Genomic DNA, 16,860 nt, shown 5'->3' on the forward strand with positions numbered 1-16,860 from the left:
CTGACAGTAGAAACCTGGAGTTGTTCCAAAGGTCGCAGGGTCTAGTTCCAAGGGCAGCTAGAAACGATTTGATCTTTTCCCAGTGTGTGTTTTTAGCTTCTTAAACTGATTCCTGTAACGGCAGCCTCTTTTGCTGTTCTTTATGCCTCACTGCTGAGCTTCCCTGCCATGTCTGTGCATGCTGACGTGCTGGGAATGGGTTACAGATCGGCTACACGTTGATCTCAGCAGCATATACGGCAGGCAAAGCCCAGGACAGTTGAAGCCTTTTGGCCAGATACCTCTGGCTGAAAGCAGCTGTGTCCATTTTACCTACAGGTGTCAGACAAATGCAGTTGACCAGTGAACAATGTGGGGGTTAGGCCCACTGAACCCTCGTGTAGCCAAAAACCTATGTATAGCTTTTGACTCCCCCAAAACTCAACTACTAAAAACCTACTGTTGGCCAGGCAGGGTGGCTGATGCCTGTAATTCCAGCACTTTGGGAAGCCGAGGTGGGCAGATCATGAGGTCAGGAGTTTGAGACCAGCCTGTCCAATATGGTGAAACCCCGTCTCTACTATAATATACAAAAATTGGCCGGGCGTGGTGGTGGGTGTCTGTAGTCCCAGCTACTCGGGAGGCTGAGGCAGGATAATTGCTTGAACCCAAGAGGCAGAAGTTGCAGTGAGCCGAGATCACGCCACTGCACTCCACCCTGGGCGACAGAGTGAGACTCCATCTCAAACAAAACAAAACAAAACAAAACAAAACAAACCCTACTGTTGACCGGAAGCTTTACCAGTAACAATTATATACTGTGTTATTACAATAAAGTAAGGAATGGTAAATAAATGTTTGCCATGGGTCAATTTTAACTGTTTTCTATATGTGTCATGGTGTGAAAATCATTGAAAAACACTTCCTTAATGAATAATGCATCCCACATTTCAAAATATCAGAAAGGCAGTATCCATTTGGTCATAAAAGTCAGGGAAGAGTCATTATCTGTTAATAGAGCATCGATCTTTAGGTGGAATCACATTTTAATAAATATCCTATGTGAATTTTATCGAGTCAGACAATTTCTATCAATCAGACAACCTAGGCAGCTCTAACACTAGCACTGTTTTGCTGATGGGAATGTAAGTGTTTTCTAAAGAGGAAGTTCTATAGAACCAATGTTGCCTCAAAGAGAGAGCAGAGAGACTAACATTGATGGTTTATTTGGTTAACTCATCTGAACGTCACAGAAAACCTCTGAGGAATGTGGTTATTATCTCTAATTTGCAGATAAGGAAGCTGAGGCTCCAAAAGGTAAAATTACCTCATCTAAGTGTGTTTAACCCGTAATTCATGATCATTCTAATCTACATACTGCTTCTCTGAATTTCCTGTAAGTTATGCAACTTATTTAATGAAAATATTGGCCGGGCGCAGTGGCTCACGCCTGTAATCCCAGCACTTTGGGAGACCGAGGTGGGCAGATCCCCTGAGGTCAGGAGTTTGAGACCAGCCTGGCCAATATTGTGAAACCCTGTCTCTATTAAAAATACAAAAAAATTAACCAGGCGTGGTGGCAGGTGCCTGTAATCCCAGCTATTCAGGAGGCTGAGGCAGGAGAATCGTTTGAACCCAGGGGGCAGAAGTTGCAGTGAGCCAAGATCGCGCCATTGTACTCTAGCCTGGGTGACAGGGTGAGACTCCGTTTTAAAAAAAAAAAAGAAAAGAAAATATTACTCTTTGAAGATCTATAAAATGTTTAAAGAGCTCAGTGAGTTTTCAACCTTTTATTTTATTATTTATATTTTAAAGCTGATTTTTATGAAAGCAGTATATCCTTATTTTAAAAATGTAAACAGTACACAAAAGATTAAGAAAAATAAAACATGTCCATACTTCTTCATTCTTCTCTGTATTACATCTTTTTCCAGAGATAATCAACACTAATAATATGTTGGTAATCTATGGCACGCTTATCCATGTATAAAAATATACTTTATGGAATCATTACACTGTTTTTCTTTTATGGTTCATGAGTTTATGTCCTACCTTAAGAAATTTTTGCCATCCAGAGATCACAAAGATTTCCTTCAACCTTTTATTTTAAACTAATTCAAACTTATTATACTTAACAAGAATAGTACAAAGAGCTCCCATATACCTTTTATCCATATTTCCCAACCCATAATATTTTGTACACTTGCCTAATCATATCTCCTCTCTCTCTTATTCATATATTTTTCTTAAACTATTTGCAAGTTATCCCTTAATATTTCAAAGCATATTTCCTAGCAACAAAGACACCCACCCCCACATAACCACAGTACAACTATCAAGTGATAAGTAGCATTACTATTTAATCCACAGACCCTCTTCCAGTATGCATGGTTATACTCATCATGTCCTTCATGAATCTGGGATCTGATCAAGAATTTTGAGCTAAACTTGGCCATCATATCTCTTTAGTCCCCTCCAGTTTGGAACAACTTCTCAGTCTGTCTTTGTCTTCCAAGAGCTTCTCATTTTTGAAGAGTGCAGCTCTGATGATTTCTCATGATTAAATTTAGGTTATACCTTTTGGGCAAAGATATGGCAGAAATAATGCTGTAGAGCTTTATAATGACGATGACTTTTTATCACTTGGCTAAGATAGTGCCTGCCACATTTCCCCAGTGAAGAGCTAGGAAGTGTTTTTATTTATTACTAAGTAGATATCCTATTTATCAAACAATCACTCTCCAGTTTTGCCATTCATTGGATCTTGCCTGACTCAGTTTTTACTGTGATCGTTACCAAGTCATGATTTTTAAATAAAATTCATCCTTCTTCCGTGTTTATTAGTTGACATTCAACTGTAAGGTAGAGCCATCCCTTCTGCTGTGTGTTGGCTTATTTATTTATATCTCTAGGGACTTAGATTTATATTTATTCAATGGGTTATAATCCATTATTCTTTTTACTTACTTTACTGCTCAAATTGTCCCAGACTTGGCCAGTGAAAGCCTGTTCAAGCTGGCTTGTGTGTTCTTTTTTTCTGTTTGTTTTTTGTTTTTTGGAGACGGAGTCTTGCTCTGTCACCCAGGCTGGAGTGCAGTGGCGTGATCTCGGCTCACTGCAAGCTCCGCCTCCCGGGTTCACGCCATTCTCCTGCCTCAGCCTCTCCGAGTAGCTGGGACTACAGGCGCCCGCCACCACGCCCGGCTAAGTTTTTGTATTTTTAGTAGAGACGGGGTTTCACCGTGGTCTCGATCTCCTGACTTCGTGATCCGCCCGCCTCGGCCTCCCAAAGTGCTGGGATTACAAGCGTGAGACACCGCGCCCGGCCGTGTGTTCTTTCAACAAGTCCCAGTGATTCTTTTTGGCACAGGAGATGTTCCAAGCTAATCCTGCACTTAACCTGCCCCAGTCTTGCAATCAGCCACTCTCTCCAAGAAGGAAGCCCTGGTTCTATTGAATAGAGAATGGTATTTAGAGATCAAAATCTGGGAGGCTGAAACAGGAGGATCACTTGAGCCCAGGAGTTTGAGGCCGCAATGCACTAAGATCTTGCCACTGCACTCCATGCACTCCAGCCTGGGCAACAGAATGAGACCCTATCTCTAAAAAAAATTAAAAATAAATAAATGAAAGTGAACACCACGGTTCTCCTTATGTCTCAGGATTTTTCCATGAAGCAGATCTGGGCCCTGACACCAAGGTATTCCTGGGCCTCCCAGAAAGGGCACTACAAAAGGATACTACAACAAGAGCAAGAGCTTGGGAGCAAAGCCGTTTACATTCAGTTCTCGGGTCAGCCATTGCTACCGAGTGACTAGGGGCAAACACCAGTGACCTTCTGAGTCTAGCACCTAATGCCAGCTATCAGCATCGTCACTCATACTTTCCTGGTACCCTCTTATTACCATCCACTCCACTTGCCAAGGCAGCCCCCTCCCACTCCTGGCATAATCTAGATATATAAAATCTTGTTTTTGTACTTCATATAAGTGGAAATATACAGTATGTATTATTTTTTCTATCTGGCTTGCTTTTGTTCAACATTATGTTTGTGAGATTCACCTTTTTTGTTGCAGGCAGTTGTATTTCATTCATTCTCATTGCTGCATAGAGAGAAGAACCCATATTTGAAGACTTTTTTTTTTTTTTTTTTTTGAGACGAAGACTCTCTCTGTTGCCCAGACTGGAGTGCAGTGGCGTGATCTCAGTTCACTGCAACCTCCACCTCCTGGGTTCAAGCAATTCTCTGCCTCAGCCTCCCAAGTAGCTGGAATTACAGGCGCATGCCACCACGCCTGGCTAATTTTTGTATTTTTAGGACAGACGGGGTTTCACCATGTTGGACAGGCTGGTCTTGAACTCCTGACCTCGTGATCCACACGCCTTGGCCTCCTAAACTGCTGGGATTGCAGACGTGTGCCACCGCCCCCAGCGTGAAGACATTTTTGGTTGTCAGAGGTCGAGGGAGGGAAGCAAAAGCTGCTACTGGCATTAGTGGGTAGAGGCCAGGGGTACCCCTCAACATCCTACAATGCACGGGGCAGCACATCCTACAACACACAGCCCTCACAACACGGCATTTTTCAGTCCAAAATACCAATAGTGCCATGGCTGAGAAACCCTGCTATATAGTAACTGTTGGTGGGGATTTCAGTAGTCCCCAGTTTGGCTCTATTATGAATATGGCTGCAGCAAATCTTGACTTAGATATCTTCTGATGAACATACTTCATTTCTGTTGAGTAAATACTGGAGAATGGAATTTTGGGTGATAGGATATAGGTATGCTCAACTTTAGTAGACATTGTATTGTTGGTTTTCAGAGTTGTCATACCAATTCACACTTCTCCATCAGGGCATGAGGGTTCCCGTTGCTCCATATCTTCATGAATTAAATTGGTATTTTCTGCCTTACTTCCTTTTTCTCTCAATCTCTCTCTCTTTTTTTTTTTTTTTGAGACAGGGTCTCGGTCTGTCACCCAGGCTGGAGTGCAGTGGCACAATCTGGGCTCACTGCAACATCCACCTCCCCGGCTCAAGTGATTCTCCTGCCTCAGTCTCCCCAGTAGCTCTCTGTCTCTTTTTTTTAATCCCTTTCCTACATCCTCTTCAAATTCAGCTTATGACTGCTACTCAATGCAGCAGTGTTTATTGTTAAATAATTCTGTTCTGTATTTTGTAAAATATGGATTGTGCCCAGATGTGGTTGCTGTGTATAGTAATTAGAGATGGTATTTGGGAGATGACTTGTAACCAGGGTTTCTCTCATTTAAAGAAAAGCACCAGGCGTTTGTGTATTCATTTTCTCCCACTACTACCACCAATTAGTTTTCCACAGTAAATTTTGCTCTAGTGGTTAGATTATCCATCATTTGAGTTCATGTTTACTAAGTATTTCCAAACTGTTTACCCCAATTTTGTTTGTTTGTTTGAGACGGAGTTTTGTTCTTGTTGCCTAGGCTAGGGTGCAACGGCACAATCTGGGCTCACTGCAAGCTCTGCCTACTGGGTTCAAGCGATTCTTCTGTCTCAGCCTCCCGAGTATCTGGGATTACAGGTGCCCACCACCATGCCTGGCTAATTTTTATATTTTTAGTAGAGATGGGGTTTCGCCATGTTAGCCAGGCTGGTCTTGAACTCCTGACCTCAGGTGATCCACCCGCCTTGGCCTCCCAAAGTGCTGGGATTATAGGCATGAGCCACCCAGTCCAGCCTAACATTTTTTTTTCTTACAATATATTTGTTATAGGGAAAGTAGAGATAGGGTCATTAAGAAAAAAAAAAAAAAACAAGTAATTTTGCTCTGGTCCCTTGATTCCCAAACTTTGGTCCTACGATGAGTAGTTTCAGCTTTATCTGGGACCAAAATGCAAATTATTATTATTATTATTGAGACAGGGTCTTGCTTTGTCACTCAGGCTAGAGTGTGGTGGCACCATCATGGCTTACTGCAGTCTTGACCTGCCAAATTAAAGTGATCTTCCCACCTCAGCCACCCAAGTAGGTGGCATGCACCACTGTGCCTGGCTAACTTTTAAATTTTTTTGTAAAGACCAGGTCTCACTATGTTGCTCAAGCTGGTCCCAAACTCCCGGGATCAAGTAATCCTCTCCCTCGGCCTCCCGAAAGTGCTGGGATTATAGGAGTGAGCCACCACACTTGTCAGAAATGTAAATTATTAGACTCACCTGGAACCTACTGAACTCTTAGGGCAAGGGCCCTGTAACCTGTATTTCTACAGCTCCTCCAGGTGATGAGATGTAAAAGTGAAGTTTGCAAACCACTAATCAGTACTATCCTTATCCTCAAGCTACAGACACACCCAATTTGGCTGATAGTTGTGGAAACCAATGTTTTGGTAATACGGTTAATGAGTCGGTCACCCTCCTAGTGTTAAACAATTTCCACAAGTAAATTCAGTGGTAAGTCTTGGTCTTGTCTTGAGATGTTCATTGGTCATGACCTATTTTTGGCAACTTAGTTTTCATTTTCCAAGGCCCCAAATGTCAGGATTTTCATATTTCCAATTGTTAGATGTGTGCAAAAGCCACATGTGCCTTAACATTTGCCTATTTAAATACTTTGTATACTGTCTTTTGCAAGTATTTGCTTGGCATCATTCAGCATCCAGGAAGTGTTTCCATCATAACTTTGCTGCATCAAAATCAGGTGCAGATTACACCAGCTCACACAGAGATGGCAAGACCACCTCTGGACTTGCCGCCTGGGTCTTTAAAATTCTGCATGTTAAACTTCTTTCCCCACCTCTGAGATGATAATTTACTTTTTATTTTTTTATTTTTATTATTGATTATTATTTTTAATTTTTTTTTTTTTTTTTTTTTGAGATGGAGTCTTGCTCTGTCGCCCAGGCTGGAGTGCAATGGCGCCATTTCTGCTCATAGCAACCTTTGCTTCCCCGATTCAAGCAATTCTCTGCCTCAGCCTCCCGAGTAGCTGCCTCCCGAGTAGCTGGTACTACCAGCACCCACCACTATGCCTGACTAACTTTTGTATTTTTAGTAGAGACAGAGTTTCACCATCTTGGCCAGGCTGGTCTTGAACTCCTGACCTCGTGATCCACCCGCGTTGGCCTCCCAAAGTGCTGGGATTACAGGCATGAGCCACTGCGCCTGGCTATTTTTTAATTTTTATTTTTTATTTATTCATCTTTTGAGATGCAGTTTTGCTCTTGTCACCCAGGCTGGAGTGCAGTGGCGCCACCTCGGCTCACTGCAACCTCTGTCTCCCAGGTTCAAGCGATTCTCCTGCCTCAGCCTCCCACGTAGCTGGGATTACAGGTGCCTGCCACCACGCCCAGCTAATTTTTCTATTTTTAGTAGAGATGTGGGTGCCACCGTGTTGGCCAGGCTGGTCTCGAACTCCTGACCTCAGGTGATCCACCCGTCTTGGCCTCCCAAAGTGCTGGGATTACAGGCGTGAGCTACTGCACCTGGCCTGAGATGAGAATTTAAAATAATGCTTTGGGTTCTGTGATCTAGACAACAAATTTCTTTTGTTGCTAATTAGATGAAAGGTATAGAAAGTAAAATGATTGGGCCCCCGGAGAAGCAAGATTTTCCCCAGGGAATCCAGCTGGAGAATGTCTTTGTTACGGGAGGATTGTTGTTTTAGTTAAAGATGTGCTTTGGAAATGTCTTCTTTCTTCATGTTAGTATCATGATCATTATCGTGTTAAAAAAAAAAAAAACATTTACAAACCACCTGGCCACCCAGAGCAGAATTACCGTCAGCACTCTGTTTCCCCAGGTCCTGAATCCTTGGATTCAACCAACCTCAGCACTCTGTTTCCCCAGATCTTGAATCCTTGGATTCGACCTTGGGCGGGGAAAAAGAATGGTTGCTTCTGTACTGAATATGTACAGGTTTTTTTTTTTTCTTGGCATTATTCCCTAAGGAATACAGCATAACAACTGTTTACATAGCATTTATATTGTATTCGGTATTATAAGTAATTTAGAGATGATTTAAAGTACAGGCTGTGCATAGGTTATATGCAAATACTACATCATGTTATATCAGGGACTTAACGCATCTGTGGACTTCGGTATCCTCAGAGGTCCTGGAATTCATCCCTGGAACAGAGACAACTGTACTTAATAGGCTGTCCAAAATGAATTGGACTGCCAGCATTCTCTACTTTTCCATGTATTACTCTTAGGTCAGGAGAAAAAACAAATCCCGGTATTTTGTAATTAAGAATGAATCCCTGAGTCATTTGACTTTCTTCAATAACAGAGCAAACCATATAAAAATACCCTTCCAAGGAAAGCCATCAGGGAGTCTCAGAATGGGTACTATTTCACCCCATTTACCTAACTTTTTCTGCCAATGCAGCTGAGCCTCTCAACGTGACTTTAACAAACTCTCTCTGAGCCAGTCTTCTCAGTGCCATCTTTGCTTTCATTTAACTTTACATGTCTAGAGTTGCTGCTCAAACTTGTGTCCCCTCAAGTCCTTTCCCAACTAAAGGATGGTGGTTAATTGACAATAGACAAACAAGTCTCAGAACAATTATGAGGGTGTAATGAAGTGTGCATTCGTACATACAATTAAATAGAGGACAGATGCATGAGGGAATGTGTGCACAATCCTCCTCCAGCTGGCACGCCTTGCCTGGAGGTGCTCCTCCACCGGAAGCCTGTTGTGTGCTCCTCTGGCGAGGAGATGAAATCCCAGATTTTTAGTGCATTATGCAAGGTCTTTTCCACCTCCCTCACTGGTTGACTTAGCCTGGCATGTGGCAAACTCTCAGTGTCGTCTGCCTCCAACGCAGTTTTCCCCAGGTCTTTCGTACCTTGGCCTTCAGATGGGAAGCCAAGAGGTGCTGAGCACATGGAGGAGGGCAATCCTTTCCCCCTTTGATTATTATTTTTTTAATTCATTGAGATTCTAAGTCCTCTGTCATTTCAAAGAAAGGATACTCTCTTCATTTTGGAGCTATGTTCTACATATCATCCTAAGTGGAAAAAAATCATTAAATAGGCCGGGCACAGTGGCTCACGACTGTAATCCCAGTACTTTGGGAGGCCAAGGTGGGTGGATCGCTTGAGCCCAAGGGTTCAAGACCGGCTTGGCCAACATGGCAAAATCCCATCTGTTCTAAAAATACAAAAATTAGCTGGGCGTGGTGGCACATGCCTGTAATCCCAGCTACTTGTGAGGCTGAGTCAGGAGGATTGCTTGAGCCCAGGAGGTCAAGGCTGCAGTGAGACGTGATGGCGCCACTGCACTCCAGCCTGGGTGACAGAGTCAGACACTGCCTCAAAGGAAAAAAAAACAAGCATACCTCAAATAATGTCTGCAAAATAAAAGACAATGAATGGAGTATGGAGAAAGCCTCTAAGATGGCCCCAGGGGAGTGTTAACATGTCTAGCCTGATTAATTGGCTAGTTTGGGAATAATTCTTTTTTTTGAGACGGAGTCTCGCTCTGTCGCCCAGGCTGGAGTGCAGTGGCGCAATCTCGGCTCACTGCAAGCTCCGCCTCCAGGGTTCACGCCATTCTCCTGCCTCAGCCTCTCCGAGTAGCTGGGACTAGAGGCGCCCGCCACCACGCCCGGCTAATTTTTTGTATTTTTTAGTAGAGACGGGGTTTCACCGTGGTCTCGATCTCCTGACCTCATGATCCGCCCGCCTCAGCCTCCCAAAGTACTGGGATTACAAGCGTGAGCCACCGCTCCCGGCCAAACTTAGTTTGGGAATAATTCTATCCAAAGTGAGTGACAAGGCATGGCTGGCTAGTGTCAAATTTGTCCTCAGCTATAGTTAAAGGCAGGCTGGGAGGGCTGACTTGTTCAGTCTCAGTAGCAAAAAAGTGCATGGTGACTGGATAAGCACGTTGTACAGCCTATTAGAAAAGAAAGGTAACAAGAGTCTTCCTCTAATGCAGTAAGTGATTTTTTTTAAAGTTCTCCTGTCAAGATTTCTTAATACCAGAATCTGAGAGTGGAGAAAATTGGCCCAAGGACAGACAAAAGAGCTGGGAGGAAAATCGACTATATTTTTCAACACACAAACAATGCCATCTGAAGTACTGGATTGAGTACGGAAGTATTATGAACATTCCTAATTTGGGTAGTGTCTGTATTTCTTAATATAGTAATGCTATTAATGTCTGTCTCCTAAGTTTGTATAAATCCAAACCCCCATGTTATTGGCCAGTTGGAAACAATAATGTGAACAGACTCTGTTGCCCAAATTAAGTTATGTGCACTGAATGCTTTGTCAAACTGTAACTATTTTAATATTCATTCTAAGCCACAAGTCTTTGCCAAACAAGATACTAGATTACTCTCTTTTGTTTAGGAGTAGAATGCACAATAACCTAATATTTAAAAGTATTATTCAGAAGAAGGAAAGCTTGGGATTGAAATTTTCTTTATCATAAATTTTAGATCATTCTCTTTGCTCGATTCCTTAGAAGACACTAAGAATTAGATTGAACTGCTTTCCCATTGTACTGTTTTCTACTTGACCTAAAAATCCAGGGGTGGGTTATATAGAGAGTTTATTTGGGAGACTTTGGTAAGGGAGAGAGAAAAATCATGTACAAGCTGGAAACTCATGAAAAATGTAAACAGTGAAAGCTAGAAGAATGGAAGCGACAGTGTGCTCACGAAATGATGTGTCATTCAGTCAGAGTTCAGGGTGCCCTGAATCCCAGGAGGGTAGCACTGGCTTTTCTGCCCATTGTGAAGGCGAGGAATCCGAGTGTTGTCCTATCGATTCAATTCATGGCAGGGTAGAGACTTTTCAAATGGAAGAAAATGTGCATTAAAGGACATTCTTTCTTCATGGGGTGGGGTAGCGAACGTGTTGGGGTTGAGGCACGGGATTGTTTAGGTTGTGTAAATAGTGAGGGGAAATGAGCAGGCAGTCAATGGTTAAGTTGGTGTTTTGCAAGCCATTTAAAGAGGGTACCAAATAAAATGCATTAGTCTACATTTCATTAAAAATTAGTTGGTGGGAAAGTGGAAAGTTGAAGACAAGAACCTTCCAAGTAAAACAGCTTGATACTCCTTGGCCAGAACACCACTATATTTACAAGTAGGAGATAAAAACACCCACTTCCTACGTGGTCCATAAGCTTAACTGGGCAGGCATATGACACTTCTGAGCATTCGATCCCGTTCTCTGTGGGGGGGGTTAAAGCCTGAATGCCCACCAAATCCCCTGTCTGAGCATCATTTGTGACCAAGATTCAACTAATTTCCCATGAAGCTCTAAGGTCTCATATAACTCAGTGGATGTAGCTCACGACTTCTTCTTTTGACCCCAATATTCTAAGACGGACACCACAGCCGAAGCTGTAAGTGAGAGGAGAGGGGTTCGTTTCAGAGTCAGGAGCCCAAGGCGCCCCAGCAATTTCAGACCCCCGGGACAGGAACTCCCCCTCCAGTAAGCTCTTGTTTTGAAAAACAGTGGGGTGGGGCCAAAAAAGCATTACAATGGAGCTGGGGTGGATGAGGCTTTCTTTTATTTGAGATGTCACTTGTGTCAGGTTTCATGAAACAGCGCGTTGGAAAACAGAAGCTATTTTCTATCCCGTGGGTTGCGCTGGAAGAGCCGAGAGGACAGGCTGTGGATCTTTGCCACGAACAACAAGAGAGGGCAAGTCCAGCCGCCTGCTAGGGGACTAGCAGGAAGCGGCACGCCTGCCAGAGCTCATCACTTCAACTCTGGCTTTCACTGCGCTCATTCCCTGAATGGCAGTAACCAGGGGGCGGGGGTGGCATGGGAAATGAAAGGCAAGAGATACGGGAAACTAAATCTGCCGGGGGAAAGAGAGTTACCGGAGTTTTAGCAAAACAGCTAGCAGATGCAAACCGGGAGGCAGAGGGAGGAGGGAAGGCTGGGCTTCAGCAACCTGCCACGGGGATTTAAACAAAGGAGGTTTGAGAGAGGCGGGATCTGGCTGTAATATCGGCACGGGGACAGAGACAGCAGCTGGACTCTCGGGATGAAACGGAATCAATTTCCAGCGTCTCCAACAGGGCAGGAGTGACTGGAGTATGTTCCAAAATAAGAACTCAGAGAAACGAGTGAGTTTGGAAAAAAGACTTACAGATTTTGACGGTCTCTGACATTTCACCCTTCTTTGAGGCATGCCTTTATCAATGCGTTACCTCTTCATAATTTCTGTCTCTAGTGTAATTATTTTTATCGTCTTCTCTGTGTTCAATTTTGGGGGAGATCAAAGCTTTCAAAGGCTAAATATCTCCAACCCTTTGATGCTGACTCAAGTTTGCACATCTTTTATCAATGGAAAAACACGTTTCCTGTGGAAAAACAAACTAATGATCCATGAGAAGTCTTCTTGCAAGGAATACTTGATCCAGAGCCACTACATCACAGCCCCTTTATCTAAAGAAGAAGCTGACTTTCCCTTGGCATATATAATGGTCATCCATCATCACTTTGACACCTTTGCAAGGCTCTTCAGGGCTATTTACATGCCCCAAAATATCTACTGTCTTCACGTGGATGAAAAAGCAACAACTGAATTTAAAGATGCGGTAGGGCAACTATTAAGCTGCTTCCCAAACGCTTTTCTGGCTTCCAAGATGGAACCAGTTGTCTATGGAGGGATCTCCAGGCTCCAAGCTGACCTGAACTGCATCAAAGATCTTTCTGCCTTGGAGGTCTCGTGGAAGTACGTTATCAACACCTGTGGGCAAGACTTCCCCCTGAAAACCAACAAGGAAATAGTTCAGTATCTGAAAGGATTTAAAGGTAAAAATATCACCCCAGGGGTGCTGCCCCCAGCTCATGCAATTGGACGGACTAAGTATGTCCACCAAGAGCACCTGGGCAAAGAGCTTTCCTATGTGATAAGAACAACAGCGCTGAAACCGCCTCCCCCCCATAATCTCACGATTTACTTTGGCTCTGCCTATGTGGCTCTATCAAGAGAGTTTGCCAACTTTGTTCTGCATGACCCACGGGCTGTTGATTTGCTCCGGTGGTCCAAGGACACTTTCAGTCCTGATGAGCATTTCTGGGTGACACTCAATAGGATTCCAGGTACGTACAATTCCATATTTCACGCAAAAGAAATGTGTCGTATTTGAAAGGGCTTTAAAATAACCAGTCGCTTTTTATTAGGAAGTAGAAGATGAAAACTGGAACATATATGGTTCTCACCCTAGTCCTTTCTAAATGCAGAAAGATGTTCTTTTTTTTTTTTGAGACAGGATCTCACTCTGTGGCCCAGGCTGGAGTGCAGGGGCACCATCATGGCTCACTGAACCCTGGACCTCCTGGGCTCCAGTAATCCTCCCACCTCAGTCTCCTGAGTAGCTGGGACTACAGGTGCACAACCACCATGCTGGGCTAATTAAAAAAAAAAATTTTGTGCAGACAGGGTCTCGCTGTGTTGCCCAGGCTGGTCTCCAACTCCACAGCTCAAGCTATCCTCCCCACCTTGGCCTCCCAAAGTGCTGGGATCATAGGCATGAGCCACCATGCCTGGCCCAGAATGATGTTCTTTATGTGATAATTCACATGTTCTAGCACTACTAAGTAATACCTTTCCATGGTATCACTTGGTGGTCCATCAAGTTCTTTTTCACACATCATCTTATTATATCTTTACCACATAGATGTGGATTAGTCCACACTGGTGTTCTTTCTTTCCCCTAAATTTGTCAAGCTTGCTCTTATCCCAGGATCTTTGCCTTGGCCACCCTCCTGCCTACTCCAGGCTTCCACAGGCTCCTTCCCCTTAGCCAGATCTCAGCTCTCAGGTGTCAGTAGCTCTGATACTCCCCCTCATTGGCCAGCACACCACCCTGTTTTTCTTTTAAGGAGTTTATCGCCCTGTGGAATTAGGATATTTACCTATTTGCAAGGGTTTGTTCTTGGTCTCCTCTGCATTTGTTCCATGAAGCCAGGGTTATTTTCTATCGCATTAACTGCTCCTCAGTGCTTAGAACAGAGAGTAAATGCTCAATAGCTATATATTAGATGAATTAATGAGTGAGTGAGTGACTGCATGGTAAAGCATGAAGCTTTACTATGGCACCAGAGCTGTCTCCCTAAGACATTGCTGAGCTGAGAAATATTTGGACTCATGCATGTACCATATTATATGTGTAGGATTTTAGAAAATACATTTTATTTCAGATAAAATAATGAGATTCTAGGAGAAACTCCTTGCTTTCTCATCTGAATTTTCCTATCTTTACTAATTTACCAGACCGATTGTTTTCTAAAGTGTATAAAACATGATGGGATTTCTTCTGAAGAAAACATCGTGCTTTGGACTCAATGAAAAATACAAAATGGATCTCTGATGAACTAGACAGCATTATTATAGCAAGAGAAAAGCAATCATTGTTCTGGCTGTTGGGGGATTGCCAAGTTGGAAAGGCTGGTAGGTGCTCTCAGGCTGCAGGGCAGGGCCTGCTGGGCGATAAACACGCCGGCATTCTCTGGAAAATACCATGCCTGGTGTCTGAATCCCAGAGTGATTTGCCTGGTGAATGGGGCTCACTCGTATGCTGCGCACACTGTTTCCGCACCTGCCTCTGCCTGGGTTCATCCTCTCTTCACCTTTGATCTGTTGTTTCTACCATTCGCATACTATTGAGGAGCATTAGGTACTTAGGAGCTGATTTTCATATTTAAATATTTATTCCCTTTCTATTTTCATTCTTTCCTTAAAATTCATAAAAGTTGGGTCCCAGTCAAGTGGTTCCTTAAGTATTGTGCTGAGATGAGGGCATTTCGTAAGTTAACGAAAGTCTAAATTGTTGCTTTTTTTTTTTTTTTAAGAAAAACATGGGTTTTGGTTTCTATTAAATGTAAATATCTGTGGTTATTTTTCCAGAAGCCTGGTCAGTTTTATCAATGTCAAATAATATAAGAAAATCATGGGAAAAAGAATTCTCCTTTTTTCCCTACCCCCTTTCTGATCTCTTGGGAGACCAAAAGAGTCATATCTGGATAGGTTTAGGAGAGAATGCTATCTGGATGGGTATAGGAGAGAATGACATCTAGATAGGTAGAGGAGAGAATGGTATTTAGATAGGTATAGGAGAGAACAACTTTTTTGCTGTAGGTTTATGCCATGGCATGCTGGCTTCTGCCTTCTCACTGCAACAGTGTGGCCCCATGTAAATCACAGAACCTCATGGGACCTCAAATCTCTCCAGCTACAAAATGGGGAACCCAGGTGGAAAGACCCCTTTCATTTCTCCACGTACCTTTCTTTGCAGAAGACGCAATGCCTAGAACAATGTAAAGACCTCCCACGCTGCTACTGGGAATCTGTAGAGAGAAAGGCGGAAGTGCTGGTGACCCTGGATCATGTACTGCCCATCAACTTTGGCAAGTGCATCCCATTTCCCTTGCAGGAATTGGAGGCGAGAGCTCCTCCAGAGAGCAACTGCCTGGAGAGGAAGGCCAGTGCGGCCCATGTCAGTGGTCTGTCCTGTCTGATTCTGCAAGAGATGCCTTTCAGGATAACGTGCCATGTCCTGGGGCTTTGTCTCTTTCCTTTCTTAGACTCTGGGCAACATCCTGGTTCAGGGAGAAAGGATATCCTGCTTCTCGGTAGCACCTTCACAAATTACAAGTGAATTACAGCAAACAAATCTTCAAATGCTCTAGCCCTAGTGGTGCCTCTCTCTACCTTCAAAGGCAATGGAAAATCCAATCCCATGCTCGAGTAACTCCCATGGTTTTACACTCGAGCATTCTTTGTGATTTAAGATTTGGCATGTGAATCTGGTTCTTACATAACCACACAGCCGTTAATCAATATCAGCTCTTCTATTTTCTTTTTTTTGAGACAGAGTCTCACTCTGTAGCTCAGGCTGGAGTGCAGTGGTGCGATCTCGGCTCACTGCAACCTCTGCCTCCCGGGCTCAAGTGATTCTTGTGCCTCAGCCTCCTGAGTAGCTGGGATTATAGGCCCCCACCACCACGCCCGGTTAATTTTTTGTATTTTAGTAGAGACAGGGTTTCACCATGTTGCCCAGGGTAGTCTTGAATTCCTGAGCTCAGGCGATCCACCCACCTCGGCTTCCCACAGTGCTGGGATTACAGGCATGAGCCACTGCGCCAGGCTGAGCTCTTTTATTTTCAATGTCATGTTTTAAGGGGAAAAATTCTTCTGTCCGTACAGGGTAAACATCTTTTTGCAAACGTGCAAGTGCAGGTGGTACTGTTCATTTTTTCCCTCAAAGCGACCGCCTCCCTTTCTCCTAAATACCTTAAATTAAAGTGTGTTAGCAAGACCCTGTACAGGCATTTCAGGTTTCCCAAAACACCCCTAAGAGCAATGTGACCAAGAAAATAATTAGTACCCTAGAATTAGATGGTTTCAGAAAACAAAGTGAAAATCGGTTCGAATTGGCGAGGCTGAATAGAAGGGATATTCATAGAAGTAGCATTAAATCACAGAGCTTCACACTGCCTTTTTTTTTCTTGGTGCCTTTCTACTGTCAGTGACTTCTCTTTTGGTTTTCAACCATTAGGCTCTCTCCACACTGTTAGAAATGGTGATGGAACAGGCCAGAAAGAGGTCCTTAGGGACCCCAGTCTCACAGAAGGCTGTCCTTCTCTTCTGTGTGGCTCGTGCACAGATGGGGTGTCTAGCCCCCTCCCTTCTGGCCACATTCTCAAAGGAAATTCTCCAGGATCACAGATTTCTCTGACCCACATTACAGAACATCAGGCTGTGACAGCAGTAACTTCTCCTGACTTCCGGTGCACCCTTATATTTTCTAACCTTATATTTTCTGACCTTTGTAATGATTGCTCTAAGTCACTTTAAGAAGAGCCCAGGCCGGGCACGGTGGCTCAAGCCTGTAATCCCAGCACTTTGGGAGGCCGAGGCGGGCGGATCACGAGGT

At 43.7% G+C, this 16,860-nt stretch overlaps 1 protein-coding gene across 4 annotated transcripts in view; it reads left to right on the forward strand.

Annotated features, from left to right (window-relative positions):
* The window catches only part of GCNT2 (glucosaminyl (N-acetyl) transferase 2 (I blood group)), a 112,548-nt gene that overhangs the window by 24,511 nt on the left and 71,177 nt on the right, over positions 1-16,860 (forward strand). Inside the window, exon 1 of one of the 4 annotated variants that reach the window (XM_032140844.2) lies at positions 11,491-13,024. The exons of the other annotated variants lie outside the window; for them this stretch is intronic. Within the exon in view, the coding sequence (XP_031996735.1) occupies positions 12,106-13,024 (919 nt within the window). The 5' untranslated portion in view covers positions 11,491-12,105. Of the gene's footprint in view, positions 1-11,490; positions 13,025-16,860 lie in introns of those variants that run through there. 4 annotated transcript variants of the gene reach the window in all.

This window comes from Hylobates moloch, unplaced genomic scaffold (assembly GCF_009828535.3).
Source record: "Hylobates moloch isolate HMO894 unplaced genomic scaffold, HMol_V3 SCAFFOLD_20, whole genome shotgun sequence".
Classification (NCBI taxonomy): domain Eukaryota; kingdom Metazoa; phylum Chordata; class Mammalia; order Primates; family Hylobatidae; genus Hylobates; species Hylobates moloch.